Source organism: Rhinatrema bivittatum, chromosome 16 (genome assembly GCF_901001135.1).
Source record: "Rhinatrema bivittatum chromosome 16, aRhiBiv1.1, whole genome shotgun sequence".
NCBI classification, from domain to species: domain Eukaryota; kingdom Metazoa; phylum Chordata; class Amphibia; order Gymnophiona; family Rhinatrematidae; genus Rhinatrema; species Rhinatrema bivittatum.
The window spans coordinates 33,265,354-33,282,315 of NC_042630.1; the positions used below are offsets into that span (position 1 = coordinate 33,265,354).

A 16,962-nucleotide genomic window follows, 5' to 3' on the forward strand; every position below is an offset into this window, starting at 1 on the left:
TTTCTTCCCTTTAATCCCATCTAACTCCCTCCTCCTCCCTCAGAAGTGGCAGCAATTGAACTCTTAACCTTGATACGTGACCTGGGAATTTTTTTTTTTTTTTGTTAAGTTTAATTCTGATTCCCATTGATTCGGGCATCAGATGCTCGCTGTCAGCATTAACTTTATGGCGTTCCCATGGCGCCCCTGCCCAGCTGGGTATCCATTGACCTTCCTGGTACCCAATCTTTCTTTCTTCTGCACTGCCAGGGGCCACGCCTGTCGCTTGCAGGTCAGTTTCTTCTTTTCACATGTGTCTCTCTCTCTCTCTCTCTCTCTCTCTCTCATGTCCAGGTGATGTGAAGAACCTATGGGTGAGGCATCAACTGAAGGATGGGGGCAATTATTATTTTCACCTGCGCACCTTTGAAGGGACATGGGACCGGCCTCAGGGCTTTGCTGGTAACAGCAGCCACCTGTCCCGAGAGGAGATGCAGGTGGGTTTCCTCAGGAGCTCTGAAAGTCTGGCGCACTGTGTAATGTAGTGCCGGCAGACAGGCGATCTGAAGCTATAGAGCCTGTCTTTGGCATTAGGGAGGTTGAAACCGTCGTTTGCTGCGATTTGTATTATATTCCTTTCTTTGCTGTTCTGTGCCCTACAACTTTCTTCTCCTTTGCGCTTCTGGCTGGGGCCCCTGAGGTGTCATTCACAGCTATTTGGGGGGTTTTCTATGGTTGGTTTTTTAAGCCGTTCTTGGTTTGCTCCGCACTCTTGCAGTGACGATCCTCTGACACAAGCACGGATCCAGGCTCCTTCCTGAGCCTGGCACAAGCCAGCCAGCCAGGAGTCGCTGCGGTGGAAGGATGGGCTGGGAACACTGCCTCCATGGCAACCCCGGCCTGAGGAGCAAATGCTGGGCCCCCGAAAAATCAAACCAGCGGGCTGCCCCCCCCCCCCCCCTCCTGCCCTCTCCAAAACTCTCTCCTGTCCCAGCAGGAATAACTTTTTTCCTTCCGATCTTGGCTCTTGCATCATAAACCTGGGTACCGCAGTGTGTAATAAACGCATGTAACTGCCCTCTTCAGGCCATCATCACCCGGGTTACGGGAGCGTATGACCGAGAGCGCCAGTGGGAAGCCAGCGCCCAGCTGATCGTCCAGCTGCAGGCGCGGATGCGTGGCTACCTGGCCCGCAGGGAGTTCGCCCAGCGCAGTCTCATCTTAAGGAAGCAGCTGCCGGCGGTGCTTAGGATACAGGTACTGACTGCAGAGGGATGGTGACTTTTGGCATGAAATGCAGGGGCAGGAATGCTGCCGTTCTGGGTTAAGGAGGGGATGCTTCAGGGGTTCTTACTCTGGACAGTGTGGTTTTTTTCCCATGGGACGTTTTGCTGTAGAGAGTGTTTAAAGTGTCGCTTGGTCGAGTGGAATGAATCCTTGAATTTTAAGGTTAAAACCAAGATGCTGCTTCTGCCGTTTCAGCTCTGGCCTCTTCCTGGCTGGAGGTAATAGCTGAAATCAGATGATAATGGTCCTGATCTCCTTCCTACCCCCCCCCATTCAGCTTTTCTCTGTATAACTGATGGTGGTGAGAATGGGACCCCAGGCCTCCTCACCCTCCCTATGATGAACTGGCAGCCTGCATATAGATCTGTCCTTGAATAACCACAGTCGTGATTCATCTTGCGTGTCTCTTGCATCCCCCCCCCAGGCATGCTGGCGAGGCTACAGGCAGCGGAAAGCTTACTCGGAAAGGCTCTGGTACCTGCGCAGAAACACAGCTGCAGTGATAAAGGTGATGTTATCCCCTTTATGCCCTTTCTACCTTCAGTATCCTCCTCTAGTGAAGGCGAGGCTGATCAGCAGCTCTCCTGTGCAATAAGCACTGACCTGGAGCGTCCGGGATCCTCGGGCCTTACCCTAAGGGTGTTCTCGGGGGGGGGGGGGGGCAGAGTGCCCCGTGGCCCATCACTTCCTGTGTCAGCGAGGGGACGGTCAGACTGCCGCAGCCGCCTTGTTCTCCGTGCGCAGATTTGTGTCTCGGCTCTTTTAAAGCATCGTTCTGTTTATTTTTATAGCACTGTACACACTGAAAGTTTAAGTATTTCAGAGGGAGGGCAGGCCAGGTGGCTTCTGAGCTTTGGTTTGCCAGCAAGCTCCAGGTCATCAGAGCCAGGTTGAGCTGGTCCTGGTTTTCCTAGGCACTGCATCTCTGGACCTGTAATTCCAGTTTTGGTGAGAGACCAACGCTGTTAAGTCCATAGCTGCCATGGAGTAAAGCCAGGACAGGGCTCAAAGGATCGTGAAACCTCTGAGCCCTTGTTAGTCTCTTGAGTTAGACCCATCCTACCTCTGAAATAGGAAAGCAAATAACTTTTCACCTCCTAAAGATATTTAGTACTTTCACAGCCAGCTCACAAAAATGGGGAAACACTGGTTTTATGAATCTGGACTGGAGAATTATGGGATTTGTAGTCATTTTATTTCCCAAACAAACTACAAAACCCAGCATGGTTTGGTGTGTGGCAGGAGGGGAGGAATGTGAAGACCAGGACTAGATGAAGCTGTCTGGGCCTGTGCTATTCCCATTTAGCAGTGGATGGCAGAGAGGGAATTCTCTTCACAGTTTTCTCCTCTCCTCCTCCTGCAGCTCCAGTCCTGGCTGCGCATGTGGCGCGCCCGCCAGCGATACCGGGGAGCGGCTGCGCTTTTTCAGGAAAAACGTAAGTGCCAAATCTGTTAGACACTAAGGTTTGCAAAATACTCAACGCTAATATTTAGTGTGGAATCTTATAATTACATTTAGAGCATCTTTTATCCTGATTGGTCAGGACCGAGGCCATTCCAGATAATGGATTTTTCCTAAGCGTTCTGAGAATATCCGGTCAGTGGATCTTCAGAAAATCACGGCTCTGTCCCCAGAGCTTAGACTAATTGAGATGAACAGACAGTAGATGATAGACCCCTCTTTAAATTCAAATCACCGATGCATGTTGATTACCTCCAAATACCCGGTGCAGGCATATCAGCTGGCCTGTTTGGCAATGTTGTAATGTACTTAGCATAGAAGAACATGTTTAATAGGGTTATTACAGGAAGGGAGCATTGTCTTTGATCTAGAAGACGTCATAAGATTTTTCTGGTGTCCAGACCAGAGGGACCTAGGAAAGGGAACATTGGATATTGACCTATTGGGGAGTCTATGCCATGGCGTTTCATTGGCAGAGCTGGAATTAGAACAGAGGCACAGAGACAAAGGTCACATGGAGTCAGCGGGCCAGCAGGATTTCTCTTGGATTGCAATTTGTCTATGGAAGGGAACCGCCGCCAGTGAAAATCTTGTGACCCTCCCCTTCTGCAGATCAAACTGTAACTGTCTTTTCAGATTGACTCTGTCATCAAAATTCAGGCTTTTGTGAGAGCGAACCAGGCCAGGGGAGACTACAGGATGCTGGGTAAGCACCCAAACGTTGATACGGTAAGACTCTGGCATCCCGAGCCCTGCTTCCTGTCACGTGCAAGCGGGCGCTGTTGCCCCGGTCAGAATCCCGAGGGAATTCTAGAGCGGGTGGTCTCGTTCATATACTGTGCCTTCAAGAATTGATAGGGAACCAAGACAGCAGAGATGCGAGGCGAGGGATGTTCCCCGGGAAATATTCCGTGTCTTAAAAAAAAAAATCATGAACTTGGCGATTTTAAGCATTTGAATTTGTTTCAGTGTCACATTTAAACCACATTGTTTCTTTTTTTGGGGGGAGGGCTCCCCTCTCTCCCCCCAAAATAAATATGGTGCCAGATCAGAAATCTATCTAATGCAAATGTGAAAAAATTCTTGATTGAGAAAATTCTCCAGAAAAGAGTCGGAGCCTTGTCCCCATGACCAATCCATGTGCACTGGAAGCTTTGGTGCTTGGCCTTTAGTTTCTGGAGTCTTGAAAGACCTTTTTTGTTTTCCTGAGAGGGTTCTATTCGTTAGGCGTGTACATGTGGCGAAGCTTCATAAATTCCTCCCCCCCCCCCCCCCCTCCTATAACGTTGGGGTTTGCTTCTTGCACCGGGCCGGCATGTTTTGACTGAATCCCCTCCTTGCAGTGCACGCGAGGAACCCTCCGCTGAGCATCCTCAGGAAGTTCGCCCACCTGCTGGAGCAGAGCGAGCACGACTTCTGGGAGGAGCTGGAGGTGCTGAAGCTCCGCGAGGAGGTGGTGAAGACCATCCGCTCCAACCAGCAGCTGGAGAGTGGGCTGAACCTGATGGACATCAAGATCGGGCTGTTGGTGAAGAACAGAATCACCCTGCAGGTAAAAGTGGGAGCAGCCTCCTGCTGGTAACGGGAGAGGTGCACGTCTGTCCTCCTCCTGCATTTAAAGACTGGGGGGTGACATCCCCCCTGGGCTGGTAAGGAGAGAGGATTTTTCTGTGAGGGCTTGGCTGAGGGCCAACATTCATACCCCTACCAAGATCCTTACTTTTGAAGTCTTGTTAAAGAAGGAAGATGTTGAAAGGAGAGAGAATGGAAATTCTCTGAAATTCTAGAGTTGGGTTGAAAACCAGTACCGGTGAGGTCCTGGCTAGGAATGCTTGGGCCAAGCGAGTTCCCCCACGCCCTGAAGAGAATTTTTCTCTCTGTTTGTCAGGAAGTGGTCTCGCACTGCAAGAAGCTGACCAAGAAGAACAAGGATCAGCTGTCAGACCTGATGGTCATCGACAAGCAGAGAGGGTTAAAGGCGCTCAGCAAAGAGAAGCGGCAGAAGCTGGAAGCCTACCAGCATCTCTTCTACCTGCTGCAGGTGGGTCCAGCACTCGGGGGCAGGGGGTGGGGGCAGTGAACCATGGGGGAGTGGCACAGGAGGTGATCGGGTAGAGAGATTCCTTAGTTATGAGCCTCTACTTCTATTATGTGGCAAAAGCAACTCAAAGTGAGGCTGGGTATGAGGAATGACCAAATCCATTTCTGTTAAATGCAGTCCGTGAGAACCCCCAGCAGGTCCAGTTTTAAAGTTCCCTGTACATACCCAGATCAGTCCAGACTCCTGGGTTTTGCCTCCCTTCCAGCAGATGGAGACAGAGAGTCACTTAACCTATTGTGCCACCTGCAGTCCGTCCATATTTCTCTGACTCCAGCAGATGGAAGGATGCGGCAGTTTAAAAAAGGAAAGTAAGAACACAGCCATGCCGTGTGAAGAGACGCGCGCGCCTTTCTCTTGGCCGGCACTTGCTCCCGCTGCGTCTCCAAGAGAGAATGCAGCTTGGGCCAGCGCTAAGGGAGGCTCGGTCAGGCAGCCATCATCCACGGGGAGTGCAGGAGGAATCAAGTAGCCCAAAGATGTTTTCCTGATTTCGGCAGGAATGGCAGCCATTTTATCTTCTCTTGCTGCTGCGATTGACCGGGCTTGCAAGGAATGCTGCCCTGCTGCTGTCGCCGGCAGATCGAAGACCCTTAGAGCCCCGGGGGTCCTGGGATCCTCTGCTTGGGGGGGGGGGGGGGGTTGGAAGGAGGAGGAAGCCCTCCTGGAGCAGGATCCAGAAGACTCGGGATTTTTCCCCAGATTTTGTTCTGCTTATGCATAAGGCATTTTTGGCTAGAAGGGTGATTGGACATCTCCTCCTTCCCAAGTCAGTGGACCTGCAGGGAGCCAGTTCTGGCCAAGAGGCCTCGTTTAGCTCGATCTGGTGGGGTGACCAGAGTTTGGAGGCTGCTGGCACAACAGTTGCATTCAGGGAATGCTGATAGCTTGGAGAGCTCAGAGAATGGTGATCCTCTGGCTGGAGATCCATTGGGGATGTATCCTCGTTTGGACAGTGCGGACCCTGATAATGCTCAGGATCAAGCACCCTCTGTGGAGGGAGATCATCTGAAGATGGTCTCTCTTTTGCCGGGAGGAATTTTGGCCCTTAATACCATGTGTTCTAAATGAGCTGGGTATTAAAGAACCCCAGGCTGATTCGGACCACAAGGGTGTGGATCCAGTCATGGAGGGCTTAAGGGGGCCAGTGAAGACGTTTCCCTTCCACGAGTCAGTGAAGAAATTAGTGCTTCAGGAGTGGGAGACTCCGGACACAGGTTTGAAGGTTGGCAGAGCCATGGGAGAAGCTGTATCCATTGCCGGAAGACATTTTGGATCTTTTGTGAATGCCAAAGTTGGATACTTCAGTTTCCACAGTGACTAAGAAGACAATTCCGGTGGCAGAATCGATGGCGTTTAAGGATATGCAGGGAAGGAAGTTGGAGGTACACCTCAAGAAGATTTTTTAGGTGTCTGCGTTTTGGGCATTCGCGTTGCTGTTTGTAGCAATTTTATGCTCCAGGCCAGATTGTGCTGGTTACAGCAATTGCAATCCGATAGGTCATTATCCCTGGAGGACGCAAAGCAGGCTTGAGAGGCTGGAAGCCGAGGTGGTCTACGGTGTGGATGCTTTGTATGATCTCATAGGCACTTCCTCTGATCCATGATGTCCGCAGTCTCCTCTAGAAGGCTTCTATGGTTAAGGAACTGGTCTGTGGATGTTTGGTCCAAGTCTCAGCTGGGGATCGCTTCCATTTAAGGGGAAGCTGCTTTTTGGTGAGGACTTGGAGGAGCTTGTGAAGTTTCTCAGAGAGACCAAAGGGCACTTGCTGGCAGAGGTTTCCCTTTGGCAAGGGCTTGTTTCTGGTCGAGCTGATGTCCCCAGCAGTCTCGCCCCTTGGGAGGAGGTCAAAGACAAGGTGCCGGGAGGCAGCAGTTTTGGAATTAGTCCTTTCGAGGCCAGAGACGAACCAGAAATGGTACCGGTCAGGGGGTCTCCAGTTCCAAGTCCTCCCAATGAAGCTAGGCTGGCCCGCTCATCCATTCCAGGATTCGGAGGTTGGTTAACACGTTTTCTCAAGGAGCGGGCCAAGATCAAGTCGGATCAGTGGGTCCTAAGTGTGACAGAGCACAGTTAACGCTTTAGACATTGCACGCCGGTTAAAGGATTTGTTGATAAGGTTCTCTTGCACTTACGAGCAGAAAAGATGTGTGGTTCGAGAAACTGTCAGTCGTCTGGGGGCCGTGGTCCCATTGTCGGTGGAGGAGCAGGGAACAGAAAGGTATTCCATTTATTTTGTGGTCCCAAAAAGTCTGCACTATTTGTCCGATTCTGGATTTAAAGAAGGTGAATGTGGCGCTCAAGGTACCTCGTTTTCAGATGGAAATGTTGAGGTCTGTGATCACTGCATTATGCAAAGGGGAGTTTTTGGCTTCTCTGGATTTGATTGGGGCGTATCTCCTCATTCCAATTCACCAGGATCATGAAAGATTTCTTAGGTTCATGATCCTCGGGGATCATTTTCAGTTTTGTGCCCTGTCTTCTGGGTTGGCAACAGCACTGACCTATTTTTCAAAGGTTATGGTTGTAGTGGCAGCAGCTCTTCGGCAGGGGGCCATCCTGGTTCACCCGTATTTGGACGACTGGTTGATTCGAGCAAAGTCAGAGGACCTTTATCATCGGATGGCGACAGTAGTGCTGCAGGGCTTACGGGCCCTGGGCTGGGTTGTGAATCTTCCCAAGAGTCAGCCGGTGCTGTCTCAAGTTCTGGAATCCCTGGGAGCACGCTTCGACACCAGACTCGGAGTTTTTCTTACCGGGGAGTGGATTGTCAAGATCCAGGGACAGATTTGTAGATTTCTAAGCAGAGTGGGTCCCAGGGTCTGGATTTATCTGCAGGTTCTTGGGTCTATGGCTTCCACTTTGCAATTGGTCTCTTGGGCGTTCGCTCATATGTGGCTACTTCAGTCGGCCTTCCTCTCCAGGGGGAACCCGGTGTCGGAACAATTTCATCTACCGCTGCCTCTTCTGAAAAGCACCAGGTCGACTCTGGAGTGGTGGCTGTGTTGGGACAATTTGGGCTGCGGGATGGTCTTGGGGGTCCCGAGTTGGATAGTGCTCGCAACCGATGCCAGCCTCTTGAGCGGTGTGAAGAAAGGGCAGAAAGCTTCAAAAGCGACCCTAGCTCGATGGTTGAAGCAGGCCATAACTTCGGCATATGTTTGCATGGGGCGGTCTGTGCCTTGGTCTGAGAGCTCACTCGGTCGCAGGCGACAACATGGGCTGAATGTCAGTGTCGCCTGCAAGATTTGCAGGGTGGCTTCTTGGAAGTCATTGCACACTTTCTCCAGGCATTATAGTCTGGATGTCCAGGTGTCCGAGTCTAGGAACTTTTGGTAAAGGTGTTCTTCGAGCGGGACTCTCGCAGTCCCACCCAGTTTAGGGAAGCTTGGGTACATCCCAGGAGTCTGGACTGATCTGGGTATGTACAGGGAAAGGAAAATTGTTTCTTACCTGCTAATTTTTGTTCCTGTAGTACCACAGATCAGTCCAGAGTCCTACCCAGGTTTGGAAAGTTCGCTCGATTTTGTTGGGGTTTTTTTTGTATATAAGGTGAAAGATTTTCAACTTTTTTTTTTTTTTTTTTTTTTTCTGGCTCAGGTGATGGCTGTTCACTCTGACTTATATGATTATAAGGATCATTCAGATTGTGGCTCCATTTCCTCGTTCGGTGGGAGATGTTTGATAGATGCGTTGTGTTTTGGGATACATTTCCATCTTGGCTTGGGTACAGGTCAATACTGACTGACTGCAGGTGGCACACTGAGTTATATGGCAGTGGCAGTGAAACGTTCTCTGTCTCCACCTGCTGGAAGGGAGGCAAAATCCAGGAGTCTGGACTGATCTGAGGTACTACAGGAATGAAAATTAGCAGATAAGCAAGTATCCTATACCTACCCTGAATATTAATGACACATTTTGGATACCCTGAAAATACGATCTATTTCAGGATTCTTGGATTTTAAAATACTCTTCTTCAAAGCCCTTGTCATCCAAACCCCCTGCCGCCTTCCTGGGTCCAGCTCCCACCAATGAACCATCTCCCTGTCTCCACAGACCCAGCCGGTGTACCTGGCCAGGCTGATCTTCCAGATGCCCCAGAACAAGTCCACCAAGTTCATGGAGTCGGTGATTTTCACGCTGTACAACTATGCCTCAAACCAGAGAGAGGCCTGCCTGCTCCTGCAGCTCTTCAGGACCGCCCTGCAGGAGGAAATCAGGTGGCGCGCTCTGCACTTTGCGAAGGGAAACTCATCCTTGCTTTGCCAGTTCTGAAAATGTTGATTCCTTTGCCTGCTCTTAGAGAGGATTTTATTCTAGTTAGTGATGCGCAGGGTATGTTTGACATTGGTATAATAAAAATGTAAGTCTTAATTTTTTTGTAATAGTCAAGCAAATAAGTATCATAGCCTGAGATGTTACGCGCCTAATGTCTTTGAAATACTTAAAAGCGATGGCAGATGACCAGATAGCTCTGGCTCACTAGGGACAGGCTTAGCCATTTCTTTTTGTTTTTTTTTACCCTGTTGCATCTTGGGACTTGTATTTCCTGCTGTTAGAGAAATTGGAACTACAAGGCCATGGGGGGGGGGGGGGGGGGTAAAACCAAGCCTGGGCTCACCCTGTCCTTGGATTTTACCCCCTGCTTGTTCCGGTCATCTGAAACTGTTGGGGTAGGGGAGAAGGGGAGAGGAGAAGGGGGTCCCATTTACTGAGCTTGGATCCCCGTTTCCCAGGCTGAAAGTTGACAGAGTGCAGGAAGTGGTCACGGGGAACCCGACGGTCATACGCATGGTGGTCAGCTTTTACCGCAGTGCTCGTGGCCTGAATGCCCTGCGCGAGATCCTGGGCGACGTGGTGAGGGAGGTGCTGCAGGACAAAGTGCTGAACATCCGCACCGATCCCGTGGACATCTACAAGGGCTGGATCAATCAGATGGAGTCCCAGACGGGGCAGAGGAGGTGAGCTGCCATCCCATCTCCTCACCTGTCCTTATGGTTTAAGTATTTAATGTATGCATTCGTTACTTTCTGAATGCCCTTCCAGTGAGGCTTCACCTCACCCTCCTTCCAATCACCCACGGGTTCTCAGGAGACCAAAAAATAAGTCCGTCTTCTAAAATAAGTCACTTGGTATATGCAAACTCGCAGTACTGTGGAGATCTGGTCCTTCCGTCTTTTGGAAGAGCTTCCCTCTCTCCCATTCTGTAGATCTAACCTGTCTAAGGAAAATCAAACTTTTTTTTTTTTTTTGTCTTCTCTGCACATCATGGCAGAGAAAGAAATCCGGTTCTGCTGAGATGATTTACTGCCCGTGGTGGCTGGGGACGTAATATACAGTTTGATCTTCCACTGCTGGGTTAGCTCTGCAGTTGCTGGACCTGACACAACCTTGACAAGGGAAAGACAAGTGAACATCTTCACAAAACTGGAGCCTTGTTTCTGCAGAGAGAATTATTGTAATAGACACTTCAGACGTGTAAACTCGGCCAAATCGGCTGAGAGACGGTGTCTGTTCTGCAAAGTGGCATCGCTTAAAGGCCCATTGAAAATTTAGAGTCCCCTAAACCGTGACTTTACAATTACTGCATTGCTTTTGTGTGCTGAAAGCAAGAGGCTGCATTTTCTGCTGCGCTCTTTTTAACCTGAACGTCTCTCTGTCTGTTTTTTTTTTTGTTTTTTTTTTTTTGCCTCCGCCCGCAGCAAGCTCCCCTACAACGTGAGCCCTGAGCAGGCACTGAGCCACCCTGAAGTGCAGCGGCGCCTGGACATCTCCATCCGCCACCTGATCACCGTCGCGGACAGGTTCTTCACGACCATCGCCGCCAGCGTGGACAAGATTCCGTACGTGGCCTCCGGCCTGCTCACCTCCGAGCAAAATAGAATAACCAGAGCTGTAGGAGTGCCCGAGGAACTTACAACGCTGAATTAACCGACCTGCTGGAATATGAACCCTATCCAGATGTTTTCCCAAGCAATAGGATGTGTGCATTGCTCAAAAAGAGGGCAAGGGATTTGGTCACCTGGCCACGGAGCCAAGCAGCTAGATCCCTGCCCCCCACCCCCGTTTCGAAAGTAGCCCTGCCGCTGCGTGGCCCCATAGATTCACTGCGTAGCTCCAGTTTGCTCCCCCAGTTGCTCACGTTTAGGTGGCTAACGCCACGTTGGCGACTCGAATGTGTGTGCCCAGCTTTCCCCGCCTATCCCTGTTGGCAGAAATGGGCACACAGGACACGGATGCTTCTGTAACCGTGTAATGCGCAGCAAAATTTCCAAAGGGGAAACTGCGTAGCTGCTGTCCCTTTAAAACTTTGCTGAAGGTACGCGGGGCCTATTATCCTGTTATGTGGCTCGGTGAGCATTGCTCCCTTTTTCCTAACTAGTGGGTGGGGTGAATTAGGGGAAGTTTTTTTTTAGATTTCGCTGTTATCCATTCTTTACAATGGGGGAAAATTTACATTTTAAAATGTATTTATATTTTTTTACAATTTCCAAGATGTCCCGTCAGTGATATCCCTGGCTCTGTTTTGCGTTTCACTCCTTCCCTGTGCTTCAGGTGATCCAAGTCCTGCTACCATCCCCTAGCGACAGGCCAGGTGACTCTCTCCAGGGTTTCACCTCCTGTGTTAGGGACCATTTTTTTACATGTGAGCTGGTAGCTTGTCTCGGAGCCAGCCCTTTACCTCTGTTTTCTCCTCTTAGTTACGGAATGAGGTATGTCGCCAAAGTACTGAAGACTTCCTTGAGCGATAAATTTCCGGATGCCGCAGAAGAAGACATTGATAAGGTGTGTGTGTGTGTGGCTGCTGTCCTGGTGGCATTTTTCCTAGCACTCTCCTACCTGCGTGATAGCCTACGTGGCTTCTAATTGGCTACATTTGCTTGTCTGTCTTAACGTGTTCAGTTGGGTTGATACATTCACAAGTCTCTTGCTCGTGTTTTTTGTTTTGTTTTTTTTTTCCTCCACGACCACAGATTGTGGGTAACCTGCTCTACTACCGTTACATGAACCCGGCCGTGGTGGCGCCTGATGGCTTTGACATCGTTGACATCTCGGCGGGAGGGGCGGTGCACCCCGACCACCGCCGCAACCTGGGCTCCATCGCCAAGGTCCTGCAGCACGTGGCAGCCGGCAAGCTGTTTGAGGGGGAGCGGGCCCACCTGCGCCTCGTCAACGACTATCTAGCGGAGACGCACAGCAAGTTCAGGTCTCGGCCTTCCCTCCTCTTACCGGGCTCAGAGAGACCCAGCCTAGTGGATCCCCTAGCGAAAAGCGGGCCTTGCCCTCAGCACTTGTTGTTGGGAATTCATTGTCCAATCCTGGGTCATCTTCCCGTTGGGTCAGGGCAGGCAGCTTGATTTTGCTCCAAGAGCTGCCAAATTGACCCGGTTTTCTAGAGGAAGACATTTTGTTTCTGCCTACATTTTCCATCCCAGGGCATGCTGGCGTTTTGTAGCTCCTGGTTCTTCTCTTGGAAATCACTGCGAGTACCAGAATGGCGGGAGGGGTGGAGAAGGAAGTGGGCGAGGGGACGGTGATGTCCGCCCAGAACTGACCTGAAATCTCCCTCTAGACCCCTGGGACCAGTCGGTCAGCTCTGCAGTAACGTCTGAATGACCTCATGGCCCACCTGCTGGTTCATCCTAGTTTTGGGAGTCCCATGATAAGCCGTTCGGGGGAGCTGGCTCGGTTGGCAGTACTGTGCACTGCTGTATGAAGGAAGCTGGGTTTGATTTCCGCCTCGCGTTTGTTGCTCCCTGGGTTGGCCGTGGGGAGGGGGTGGTGGTGAGGGAGTGAGTCCTGGCCATGCAATGGTGACACCTAGTGGTCATGCTTGCATGGTTCAGGAAGGTTCCCTGCTATGTGGTCTCCACCCATGGGCTTTCACTTTAAGGGTATGAATTAGGCAGGGTGGGAATCCCTGGGTAGCAGTACATGAAGACTCCTGGTACTGTAGCCTGATAGGATCTGATTTTCATTGAACTGGAAGCCCAGGGGGCAGGAGGTAACTGCTGGGCCGAATATGGATGAGGGGTCTCAGCAGGACTTAGGGTTCACTTTGAGTGTACGAGAGACTCTGCGATCCAGGCTTACACTGCACCTCCCCCCAAAATCTTCCTCTGTCAGGATGCAAATATTTTACAATAACCGTGGAAAGAGTTTTGAGTTGAAGTGTGCAGTGAATTAAGAGCTGATTAGATTAAAGTGCATTTGGAGTAATTGCATTGGTACTTCCAGTATGTATCAGTGCAGAGTGACAAATTAGCCTCTAATTAAACCTTTTTAAGCAGCGGATTAATAATTGTGTTGGCGTCTCGGCCCTGCTCACAGGGGACAGATTAGGGAGCTTGGATAGCTGCGCAGCAGATTTGCCTTGGATGAAAAGGTGAATGAGAGGGCTCGGCTACCGCAATGCTGGCCACCTGCTCTTCTTAACCCCCACTGGCTGTGGAGGAAAGAGGGTTTTGGAAGTAGTAATTCTGTCGTGCATGGGGGGCCAGGGCCTCTTCTGGGCCTGGTCTGCTCCGTTTCCTATACAACAGCAAAGATGTGTTCCTGTTCGTACCCGGATCAGTCCATACAAGTGGGTTTATGCATCCCTAGCAGCAGATGGAGGCAGGCACCGCTACCTAACCGAGAGCGCCACCGGCAAGACCCTCGGTATTTCTCTGGCTCCGGCAGATGGTAGAGGGGCAAAGCCTGCAGTCTGGAGTCTTATTTAAAAAAAATAAATAAAAGGAAGGCAGAAGATTCCTGGAAGGCTCCCCGAGGTGTTAGGCTCCTACGTGGGCCATCCCTTGGGTGGAGAAGGGCGAGCATGGGGTTGGTGACCCTTGAGCAAGCTCAGCTTTTTATCGGTCAGGGGAGGCGAAAGCCAGGGGTCCTGGTTCCCTCACCCCCCCCCCCCCCCTCTGAGTCCTCACCTCCAGAATCTGCTCCCTCCGCATCCAGAAGCAGGGAAGTAGCCCTCTCCTTTGTGCTTTCCTTGTTTGCAGGTTATTTCCTTTATTCGGTGTCCATACCTTTTTAAAAATAAAAAGACACTAAAGGGAGCTGCTCAGGGCTGGGTAAGTGAGGGCAAAAACCTCCCGAACACCGGGCTGGGGGCTCACTCACATGTGCCCACTGCAGAGGGCGCTGTTATCCCATTGGAATCCGCTTTTGGGGGAATTTCAGCTTCATTTGCCGTTGCCGGGGGATTCCAGTTCTAGTTTTTTGTGGTGGCGCAATCTCGAGAGAGGGATGGATCAGGAAGTACCCGACTGGGTGGTGGGGACCACAGCTGCCAGCCTCTCTGGTTGGGGGGGGAGAAATCGGTCCAGGGTCAGTGGTTGTCAGAGGAGGCGACCCGGTCCATCAATCGGCTGGAAACCAGGGCAGTGCACAAAGCCTTACTGGAGTTTCTCCCCCCCCCCTCATTCAAGACAAGGCAGTGCGAGTGTTCTCGGACAGTTCTACGTCAATGGCGTATATCAATTGCCAGGGCAGAACGAAGAGGCCTCTAGTAGCGCTGGAGGCACTAGAGCTTTTTGTTGGGGGTGGAGAAACATCTGGCAAGAGTAGTGACTTTCCATGTAGGTGGACTTTCTCATCTGTATCTGGGGGAATGGGAGTTGTCGGTGGAATGGGAGTTGTTGGTGGAGTTATCGGTGGGCCTCAAGGCGACTTCAGGAAATGTGAAAACGGACTGGAGGGCTTCGACGCTCTCGTTCACCCGTGGCACACCTGTTGCTGTACGTGTTTCCATCGTGGCCTATCGTAGGTTGAGTGCGGTGGCGCGTCGACCTTCATCCGGGCAGGGTGATTCCGCTGGCTCCCGAGTGGCCTTGCCGGCCGTGGTTTGGGGACTTGCTTTGTCTTGTGGTGGCTCATCTGTCAGGGCTCCTGTGGCAGAGAGGATCACTTCTGTCTAGCGGTTTGGCTTTTGATAGGCGACGGCTCTGCTTGAAATGTTGTTCGGAGCCTGTGAATGTGACTTTGCTTCAGGCAAAGTGGCCTTCCACGATTTTGGCTTAGGTCCAAGTGTGGAGAGTCTGAATCCTGGTGTTTACAGAACAAGGTGCAGCCTTTGAACGTGGATGTTCCACAAATTCTAGTTGGGGGGGTTTTTGTTTTTTTTTTGCAAAGCAGTTTGACTTATGGTTTGGCCTATAATTCCCTTCGAGGTAGGATTTAGGGAAGATTGGCATAGCCCCCGGTTGTGGTTTGTTTCCCCAAAGGGGCAAAACGTTTGTGTCCTCCCGTTCAGAAGACTTTTCCAGCATGGAATCTCAACTTGTTTTTTTTGTTTGTTTGTTTTTCCTAGGGTGGTTTCCTCCTTTCACTTTAACCAGGTGATTGAGTTACCGGCCTTTCTGAATTTGTCTGCAGATGCTCCTATGGCGAGGGAGCTTCACTTGCTGGAATGGGTGCAGAAATCTTTTGCGATATCTCTTTCGGAGATCTGATCATCTCTTTATCCTGTGCAGAGGCGCTAAGAAGGGAAATACGGCATCTAAGGGCAGTACTGCATGATGGCCGAAAGAGAGGACAATTGGGCTTACATCTGTCAGGGCCGGTTGATGCCGGAGGGGTTGAGAGCGCATTCCACTCGGGCACTGGCAACCTCATGGGGCGGAGGGTCAACTGTTTTCTTCGCAGGAGATTTGTCGCGTGGCGACGTGGTCTTCGCCTCACACTTTTACCCAAACATTACCGCTTGGGTGTGCGGGCGCCGGAGGGAGGCGTCTTTTGCAGGAAGCGTGTTGTGTGCGGGTCTTTCGAGTTTCCGCCCAGAATAGAGGGCCTTGGGTACATCCTAATTGTCTGGGCTGATCCGGGGTATGAACAAGAGAGGAAAATTGATTCTTACCTGCTATAATTTTCATTCCTGAAGTCCCACAGATCAGTCTAGAGATCCAGCCCCAATTTTCGAAAGACTTCTTTTGCTTTTGGATGTTGCTGAGCTGATATGGGATATATTCAGAATAATGAGAAGTGTACATAGCTTCAGATGTGCATTCTGTCAGGTTAAGAGGGCCTAGTTTTTTCAGGAGCCTCCAACCTTTAAGTATCTGTTTGCCCCAGGTGTATTGGGGTTTGTTAAGGTAGTCATCTTGGCTTGGGTACAGATCAACACTGAGGGGACTGCAGGTGGCGCTCTCGGTTATGTAGCAGTGCCTGGAAAGTTTTATTCTCTACCTCCACCTGCTGGTTGGAATGCATAACCCCACTTGTCTGGACTCATCTGTGGTACTTCAGGAACTAAAATTGGCAGGTAAGAACCGATTTTCCTATCACGAGCCTTGCCCATAATATAGATTATCCGTGCCTCTGAACATGTCGTCATCGCAGAGGTTCTCTGCTGGAACCTCTTTTCTTTCTGGCGTGGGGCGCGGAAGTTGATCTCTTGGGCTCGCTGAAGTGCATTCCTCTGTCTCTCCTCCTAGGCGTTTCATCTCCGCTGCCTGCTCCGTTTCGGAGCCGGAAGATCGATTCAGCATTGACGAGTATTCGGAGATGGTGAATGTCATCAAGCCGGTCATCTATATCACAGCGGGGGAGCTGATTAACACCCACAAGGTGAGCACATGGGGGGGGGTGGGGGGCGCGCCGGGTGACCAGGCTTAGCTGGGACTGCCTTTGGTTACATGGAGCATCTACAGTTTTTTTTTTGGTGAGGCCACTGTGATGAGGCACTGTGGTTCGTGGCAAAATGGGATTTGGAAGTAGCTCCTGAAGGAGCTTTTGCTACCTCTACAGGAGAGCATTGCAGTAACTTGGGAAGATTTTGGAGAAGGAAGGTCGTCTTGCGGGCAAGGATAAGTGTTTTGACTTGGGGGTGAAAGATCATGAAGGAATGATAATTATTCATCTCTGGTTTTTTTTTTTTCATCCGCTGTGCTTGTGAAACTCATCCCATGCTCCCTTTTTGGTTTTAGCTGTTGCTGGAGCACCAGGATGCAATCTCCCCTAGTCACGGGGACCCGCTGCATGAGCTGCTGGAGGACCTGGGAGAGCTGCCCTCAATCCAGTCTCTGATAGGTGCGTTGGGGGCGAAAGTTCATAATGTGCCCAGGCTTGTGCCTAGGTTGGGGAAAGGTTCATGGACCTCCACAGGGATTGTGTCTGGTCTGTGTCTGTCAGATGGCTGGC

General features: G+C 50.9%; 1 protein-coding gene across 1 annotated transcript in view; it reads left to right on the top strand.

Moving 5' to 3' along the window:
- The window catches only part of IQGAP3 (IQ motif containing GTPase activating protein 3), a 42,702-nt gene that overhangs the window by 19,643 nt on the left and 6,097 nt on the right, over window positions 1–16,962 (top strand). Inside the window, 15 exon segments of the mRNA XM_029581205.1 lie at window positions 334–476; window positions 1,066–1,236; window positions 1,691–1,774; window positions 2,630–2,674; window positions 2,676–2,702; window positions 3,365–3,434; window positions 4,072–4,280; window positions 4,617–4,769; window positions 8,884–9,047; window positions 9,564–9,788; window positions 10,530–10,670; window positions 11,529–11,613; window positions 11,802–12,034; window positions 16,257–16,389; window positions 16,749–16,851. Of these exon segments, the coding sequence (XP_029437065.1) occupies window positions 334–476; window positions 1,066–1,236; window positions 1,691–1,774; window positions 2,630–2,674; window positions 2,676–2,702; window positions 3,365–3,434; window positions 4,072–4,280; window positions 4,617–4,769; window positions 8,884–9,047; window positions 9,564–9,788; window positions 10,530–10,670; window positions 11,529–11,613; window positions 11,802–12,034; window positions 16,257–16,389; window positions 16,749–16,851 (1,986 nt within the window).